General features: G+C 35.3%; 1 protein-coding gene across 1 annotated transcript in view; it reads right to left on the bottom strand.

The window, feature by feature from the left end:
- Positions 1-778: 778 nt before the first annotated feature.
- The window catches only part of LOC127861054 (uncharacterized), a 28,599-nt gene continuing 20,574 nt past the window's right edge, over positions 779-8,803 (bottom strand). Inside the window, exon 2 of the mRNA XM_052399415.1 lies at positions 779-8,149. Within this exon, the coding sequence (XP_052255375.1) occupies positions 3,990-8,093 (4,104 nt within the window). The 5' untranslated portion in view covers positions 8,094-8,149 and the 3' untranslated portion in view covers positions 779-3,989. The remainder of the gene's footprint in view (positions 8,150-8,803) is intronic.

Genomic DNA, 8,803 nt, shown 5'->3' with positions numbered 1-8,803 from the left:
CGATTTTATTAATCTGATGAAAACGAAAAATGATCTGACATTGAAGAAAATTGTATGATTTTTATATTTCGTAGTGCAAAAATTATAAACATAAAACTATTCACAACTCATGAATGTATAATTTGACATGCCTGTATATTGTGTTTCGGGCCGGCGACAATAAATTACGAAACGACTTATCTTGTCGTATCTTGTCTTGTTCAACCGCTACTCAGTTATTCGACACACAACGTAATGATGGTCGATTCAACTATGATTGATAGTATATTTGATTATTAATCTGTATTTTTCACAGAAGAAAACTAAGTGTATGAATATGATTCATTCTTATAACAAAACACAGCTGTTATGCTTACATGACAAATAGCTTCAACTATTTAATGAATAGTTGGGATAAAAACTTCGATTTAAAATTGTCTAAATAGCATGAGGTTTCAGTTATAGAAATAATAGATATGCGAATATACTATCGTATAATAAAATTAGTGTTTCTTCAAGGTATTAAGTGCTTTTGAACTTTAGATTTCTTTTTAATCTAAAGTTTATACATATACACAACATACCGTAAATAAGTGTACCAAAAAATAAGTGTTCGTTAAGTATTCAACCGGGCGTATTAACATTTAAGAACACGATTGTAGAAGTGTAGATGGGAAAACTTCCTTTCCTTCATTACAAGTTAAAGGACACATCGTATAACTAAACTAACCTGTCATATTTTAACAGGCATTTAGCATTGTTAGGGGATAATAAACAAGACAACGTCAAAACGATCATCATTTGTATCACGAACAATTTGAGTTTTATTTTCAGTCCGTATATTATTATATAAAACATCGTTCAGAAGAACTAAAAATAGATGATAAACAATGCACAAAACTCATAGTGAATAAAGTGAAATATAATGTCATCGTTTATAAAGATACAATTGAAAATACGTGCCGCTATGACTAATGTATCAATATATACAAAATACCGTAAACATCAGAGAATAAATATATCGTTTTTCGAAATATTTGCACATAAATGCAACAAACATTCTTATTGACTCCGCTAATTCTAGTGCACATTTCTAATAATATCAATACATGTCAAAGGACTTGTCATCTAAGGTTAATTTTTACAAATAGAGAACACTATCATTTTAACAACTAACAATTTCGATTGTATATATACGCAGACATGGTTGATATATTCAGTTCTGCTTGACTATACTTATTTCTAATAAAATGAAAACGTTTCCAAAGAAATGTTAAATGATGTTAAATTTAATAACATTAGAGGAGATAGCACGTAAACAAAAGAATGTGCGAGTTATTTTGCTATTTAAGTGTTCCTTACCAACGTTACCTCATGTGTATGTTTTTTTTTACCCTAGGGGAATTACTTGATAGAAATTATAAATGATAATTACACAATGTTTCAAACTATATATAACACATGTGAATCTATAGTCTCTTATAAGTTTATTATCTTGTAGTGCATATTAATAATCATGCTCCTATAGGTTGTCGAAGCTAAAAAAGGGACATACTTTTTATAATTCTCAACGAAGGATGATAAATATCACATAAACAAAACTTAATACCGTAAGCAAAAACAAGCAAGTTTGAATGCTGTATGTTTTAAAATGTACAAGTAAGCCTCCTAAAAAATGTTGCGCCTGTTTGGACGGACCGACTAACACAAATTCAAACGCTCATTCCGTCATAGAGATTCTAGGATACCCCTTTAATTCATAGCAATGGCTATAATTAAACTTGTCCTTAATTAACTCATGCGGTTTAACATATAAAACTATATTTTATTGTATTTATAATCAGTCCATATTGAGTAGTAAAACTAATTACGCGGATTTGCAATTACAAACAATGTCAAATCATTTATTATCGTCGGCATGAAATTGCGAGGTTTTAAAAAAAAAACAGACTGTTCGTGGACACGATAAATCGTAGATTTCTGATTTTAGAAAAAAAATGTGGTAAATTCAAGAACCGGTCAAGCACGAAATCAACATTAATAAATGTCGAAAGAATGAACGTGATTTTAAAGTAAATGTTTCATGAATATGTTTAATGGTGTTTCTTAATTTTACAACTATAAATTAGCATGTGTATCCATAGTATCGGCCCTCAAATGAAAACAGCTAAATATTTTAAAAGAAAAGATTGAAAAACATACATGTTTACTAAGTCAATCTATAGCTTAATTTGTATTCTGTTACAAAACATCGCATCGAAATCGGTTATGTTTTACCAAAATACTGACGAAACTAAGCTCCATGTAGTAATCAGTATCATGTACACAGTTTCTCACAATATCTGCCCTTCTGATTGGTTGCAAAGGTTTGTAATTATGCGCATGTTCTTTTTCTATCAATAGTTTCTTAATGGAAAACGAAACTCTTGTTAATGTTTCTCTTTAATAATAATTTTTCACAAATTAGCGGCCTATACAACATTTGATAAACCTACTAATAAACCAAAAACGAACTAACACAATTGTGTGTAATCATAATAATGGCCTGAAATAAACATGACCTACTTTCAAATGAAAACCGGAAATCATTAGAAAGATCGTCTTACTAATTCTTAATAAACAGCAAATAAATTAAATCCTTTGAAAATGGAAAAACATTTACTGTCCAGAACTTTTTGATGGGTTTTCGTAAAAGGCAAGATACGATGATGAGGGCCGATACTATGAGAATAAGGGATAATTTTTTCAAAATGAAGCAGAAATTTACTTTTTCGGTTATAATTGTGAATGTATACACGTTCTATATAATAAATATACATTCATGGCATTCTAATTAAATAACAAGTATGTAGATTTTAACATTTAAAAATGTCATGAATATCTCAACTGCATACTCGAAAATAGTTATATTTGAAGACATAAGCAGAGCTTGTGTAAACAGAGAATATTGATTAAACATAAGCCTACATAAGGATACGAACTATTTTGCATGTGAATGCCTAAGGCAATATAAGTTAATGATAGAATACACGTGACCCTGATTCGAACTAAGCCTACATGTTTTCAATATTTAGTCATAAATGAGGCCTCAAGAGATGTAGTATGGGCTTTCTAAGAACTTGCCTGATGACCTAGTTTTTTGATGCACATTATTCAGAATCGAACTCAATCAAGATGGTGTCATGCTAAACATTATAACCAAGTTTCATCAATAATGTATCATAGATGTTCCTTCCATAGTGATAAAAACATTAAATCTGCTAACCTTGTTCTTTGCACGCAAGTGACCAAGATTCAATTTGGCCTCTATTTTGTCCAGATAAAAAGTCCCACCAAGTTTTATCAAGATTGAGCCATACATGTGGCTCCTATAATTATAACGAAGTCTTTCTTAGATTCGACCTAGTGCCCAAGCGATTTGAAAGCGCATGACCCAGATGCATACTTGTCTTGTATATTGTCGAGATTAACTTCTTGAGCACGTTTCATTAATAAAAATGCGGCCTGTGGAGAGATAACGATCTGAAATATGACGACACACGATGCATTTTTCACAATGCGCAAATCCTGCAGCCGGAAATAGGTTGACAAAATAGCTAACAATTAGCACATGGTGGGCTAAAGACATCGATACAAACAGAAAAAGTTAACATCGTTTTCCTATAACTACATGCTAAAAAGCTCAAATTTGATCAATGTATGAAAAATGACCAATTGAAATGTGGCTGACATTGCAATATTTAATTTGATTGACAATATTGAGCAAACAATAATCCATTTCAACAATCAGTTATACACAGTCTTGAAGTTTTATGAAACATATAATTAATGAGGAAATAATTACGTTTATGAATAACAAATGTTTCTTTTCTTTGCAATTCGTCAAATTAGTTAATAGAGTTAGAAATTATAACGTTCTCATTTAATAATTTAAATCTCTTGCGTTCAAGTACACCTTATACATTAATTCACTCGAATGAAACATTTCCTTCTTTGAGACTATTACGCAATCAATCAGTTATGGCTTTCCTCGGCAAACCGAAATAGTCCGGGGATAGATAATCAAAGTCTTGATGCGCCTTGTCTTCCGCATCGCTGTGAAAATGCTCCATCTGCCTTCGAAGTCCTTGAAGGCACATTTGAATATCCTTCATCTCCTTCTTTGCTTTTAAAAATGCTGTTGACATTACCTCAGAAGCATTGGCCTCGAAATACTCCAAAGCATCGTCCGAAAGCCACGTATCGCTTTTTTTCTTGCTGTCCCGTTTTCCTTTGTCTACAGGACTGTCCTTGAACGAGCTGTTCACCACGGTACAACTTAGGAACACCTCATTGCCTTCTATAGGCTCTGTGTACGTCTTGGTGAAAAGAATCTCCATAGTCTCTTCGTCCTCGTCGTCAGCGAGCATGCTATCTGTGCTCATGTCGTCCCGATGTTCAGAGGTGTCAAGGTCAGATTCCGTGCACGTGACTGACTGTCGACCTGAGGTTTCAAACTGCAGCAACGCATCCACTTGTTTCGCAGTTGTCATTTCTATCAACGCAGTGAACTTTGAATGGGATTCTCCTGTCGGTGTATTATCACACGGATCGTCAAAAAAGGTGGCAGAGGAAGATTTTATAACAATACCCGACTCTATTGCCCGTAAAGGTAGCGTCATTGCTTCATTTACTGTTCCTGTCGGTGTCACATTGTCATAGTTTACATTTCTGTCGTTTAGAGTAACCACCGTTTGCCCACTTTTGTTATCAGAAGAAAATGATGATGCATCCAGAGTCGAAACAGACGTTAATGTGTCATCTAATGAAATATTGTCGTTACCCAATGAAGCAAAACTGTTTTTATCATTTTCTATAACCAACCGATCATTAGAAATGATTGGTCTTATTGTGTTCTTACGAGGGTCGAAATATTCGGGCATCCCGTCATCTTCGCCATCATTTGCCATATCTTTAAACATTTCCGAATCTCCAGATGTTTGTGTCAAAGTACTTGTAGATTCGTTTCTAACTGGACAAGTAAGACTAGTTTCTTCTGACATATCCAGCCCCGCTTTTAACAAACGTTTGCTTTCATCATCAAGAGTATTATTGTCATAGTCATCATCATTTATTGCTTTATGGACGTTTCCAATTCTGTCAGATCTTACAGTGGCATTGTTTTTAGGGTATCGCCCACTTTCAAATAAGTAATCTTCATTTCCGTCGTTCTCAGAAACAGTTTGTGAGTTCTCCAGAAGCTGTGAAAGTCGCTTACAAATATGTTCGGTAAACTCAAACATTTCTAAGCTTCTCCGCTTTTCTTCTTCGTCAAATATTTCTTCGTTCTCTTCAATATACTCGTCTTCCTCTTCGAAACATTCCATTCGAAGCGGAGAAGGTGGCGGAACGCTTTCACTGTCGTCAGTTTTGTCATTTTGACTTTTTTTCATTTTCTCCTTTTCTTTGTCGTTCTCGATGTTTGAAAAAGGAATGCACGCCGTTTCTTCGTAAGTATTTTCCATTGGAACCTTTATGTCAGTTTGTTCTTTGTCAATAAAATCATTTTCATAGTAATGGTTTTCACCTGGTTCACTTGAAGGTGCATGCGACGGAGGTTTTGGTAAAGATTTAATGATGAGTGTACCACTATCCGAAATATGAAGTATCCCGTCATTGTATTTGCCTTCCTGCTGAAGTTCAACGAATTCTTTGTCAGCGGACTTTCGAATTCTCTTATACTCGCTTTGGCATTTTCTCACTTCTGCCTGAGATGTACTGGTTGGTTTACCAAACTGTTCTTCAACATTTTTGTTATCTAGAATAACTTTATCTTGACGAATCGCGACAAGTTCCTTGTCATCTGACGTCTTCCGCTCTCGGCGCAGCTGAGATTCATTTTTAATGTTTGATGGCTTTTTGGCCTTTTTCTCAATCATCTTCTGTTGTTGTGTATTGTCTGGCTTGTGGGTGATAGATATTCCAGATTTTTCCAGTTTTACACATCTTCCTATATTTTCATATCTAGTTCCCTTAGCTATATCATTTTCTTCGGATGGCAGTCCTTTTGTAAAAACTATTGCTTCTTTAATATGATCGGTATTATCGTGGCTATCAGCCTTTAGTTTATGTTCGCCCTTTTTCTGATTGTCTTTATGAGTAATAGATAAGCCAGAGGCCTCCAGTTTAACCCCAACATTAACATTCTCGTATTCACATTTAACTAACTCGGCGCTTTTGTTATCATTAGGTGTCTTTTCTCTTGCTATTTCTTCAAAATCATTCTTTTTACTAAACATCGTTTGTGTTAACATGAGAACGTTATCAATATTTCTAACGACTTCACTATGACGAATTGTTGCATTTCCTGTCACTTTTATTGTCGTTGGTGGCTCTGAAAACTCTTTATCTTGATCCGGATTAGGTTTACTTAAACGTTTGCTGGCTTTTTCTTCTTTGTTGTTCCTACGAACAGGTATCGGAACTGCGTCTTTTGAAAGTTGTCTGTACCCTTCAATACTTATATTCCCCGGTTTTGAATTCGCTATTGCACAATTTATCCCAGATACGCCTAAGACAACCGTTTCTTCTTTATCAAAATGTTCTGATTGTGGTCTTTCTTCAATATTTCCTATATATTTAGTCTTGCCCCTTTCTTTAACTTGCATAAATTCAAATGTTGAATGAGCTGTCGATGTACCTGGTTGAAGTAACCGATCTCCTTTGTCGACGTAAAATCGTCTTTGCGCTTGAGTTTCCTCATTTGCAAGTTGTGAGGTGGATGGAATCTGTTCTGGTGAGTCCGGAATCGTTGTGAACCTCGGATCGCTCACGGATTTAATTACATCAGATGTACCGGCACCAGGAACAAACCTTATATCATCTGTATCTACAATATCAAAAGGTTCAAGTTCAACTGGTTCGTTAAGTTCTTGATCCGCATGGGAGCGTCTTTCAAACGGATAAACCTCGTTTGAGGCAAACGATAGATCATCATTCCGGCTTGAACGATTATTTGAAACATTCCGATCTTTCAGCTTTCGTTTCGGAATTTCACAGCATTTGGTCTTTGTCTCATCGGGACTATTGTCGTCACTGTGAATGTTTTTGACAGCTGTGTGCTGCTGATTACCCATTTCGATATTGTGTCGTGTTAATTCGACAGCCTCTGATCTAGCACTTCGACTGGGCCACTTATTGTCCGTGGGAGTGAGCGAGTCCTGTATGTTAGAGTCGGTATATTCGTTTGGACAGGCATTTAAGTTCGAATAATTAGTGAATATATCGCCGTTTACTTTATTGGCTTCATTATGCCGAACTTGACTAAATAGATTGTCATAATGAGTTTCGAAATATTTATCACAATGATCGTCGCCAAACAAATTGAAATTCCCAAGACCAGTTTCTAGAATATTGTTTAATTTGTATGCTTTATCAATAGGAACATTGAAAGGAACGGTCTGAAAATTCTTAACCCCACTATGAATTTCCTCCGCCGTTGCACATGAATGTTTTATCTCACCTGGACTAGTTATTATGTCCGATATAATACCAATTGCGTTTACACTGTAAACCGGTTTAAGAGCATTTGGGCCACATTTTAAACCTGTATTACCTGTCCTTGTCACCAAGCAAATATCAGGAAGAACATTAACAGAGCTTACTGATTCAACATCACAAGGGGTAGCGCAACTCGTATTAAGCTTAGCTCGGTTTACGATATGTAGCTCATGTATATTAAGGTCAGAATTAGCATTCTTGTCTTCATTTGAAGCAATATAAGAGCTACTAGAAAAAGGAACTACACTGGTTAGATACGTATCACGCTGAGCGCTGCTGGGGGTAGCGTCGCACGTTTCAAATTGAGCGAAAGAGTCAAAATGCGGTTTTGGCGTATGAATAGGCGCATTGTGTTTGCTTTGTCCATGAAATTCTCCGATATCAATTTCAGCTTCAAATCGACTGGCGTCGCTGGGTTCGACTGAAGAGGCAACGAGGGGTTCTGATGCGGACGTCACAAGATTTGACTTCACAAGATTTGACTGCACATGCGACGTTACGTAAGTAGGGGACAGCGACGAGGAAAGCGAGGATTGCACAACATCAATGGTCACATCTTGATCCCGTTCACTCATGCGCCCCAAAACGTAGCGCTGATGACGTCACAAGCAACCATGTCGTTGACTGCTGTCTGAAAACAGAACATTGCGTTGTATTAATACTTCCTTTTACAGTATGTTCACTTAAAACACAATGTTTTTATTCGTATTTGTATTTAGTTTTAGTTGTATGCAACTACATTACCATCATCATCGTCATCATTAGCACAATGTCCATCATATGCACCATTTTCATAACCATTATCATAATCATCATCATAATAATCATCACCATTATCAGCATCATATGCAGCAGCAGCAGCATCACCATCATCATCATCAGCAGCAGCAGCAGTATCATCATCATCTTTTCGTTATTATTATTATTCTAGGTCTTCTTCTTCATTATAATCAACATCAGCAGCAGCATAAGCATCATCATCACCATCATCATCATTATCAGTATTATCATCATCGCCGACATTAACAACAAATCACCGACAAAAATTAACCTGTGTTTTTTATCATGAATATTTAAGTATTAAATATCAAATACAATCAGAGTCAGAGACATTATTTATTAACTGGTGTGTAATATGGTCTATTAGTATAATTTCAGTTTTTGGATGACGTCGTTGGTATAAACGCATTGAGCAAGAAGAGGGCAGCACACTGTTGTCTTTAAAGTTGTAATTGCCATTGGAACAATTTTTAGTATGGAATAATTGTTGTACTCACAAGTTTAG

The sequence above is a fragment of the Dreissena polymorpha genome, chromosome 15 (genome assembly GCF_020536995.1).
Source record: "Dreissena polymorpha isolate Duluth1 chromosome 15, UMN_Dpol_1.0, whole genome shotgun sequence".
In the NCBI taxonomy this organism is placed as follows: domain Eukaryota; kingdom Metazoa; phylum Mollusca; class Bivalvia; order Myida; family Dreissenidae; genus Dreissena; species Dreissena polymorpha.
The sequence above is the reverse complement of the archived record's forward strand: the minus strand, read 5'-3'. Positions and strand labels throughout refer to the sequence as shown.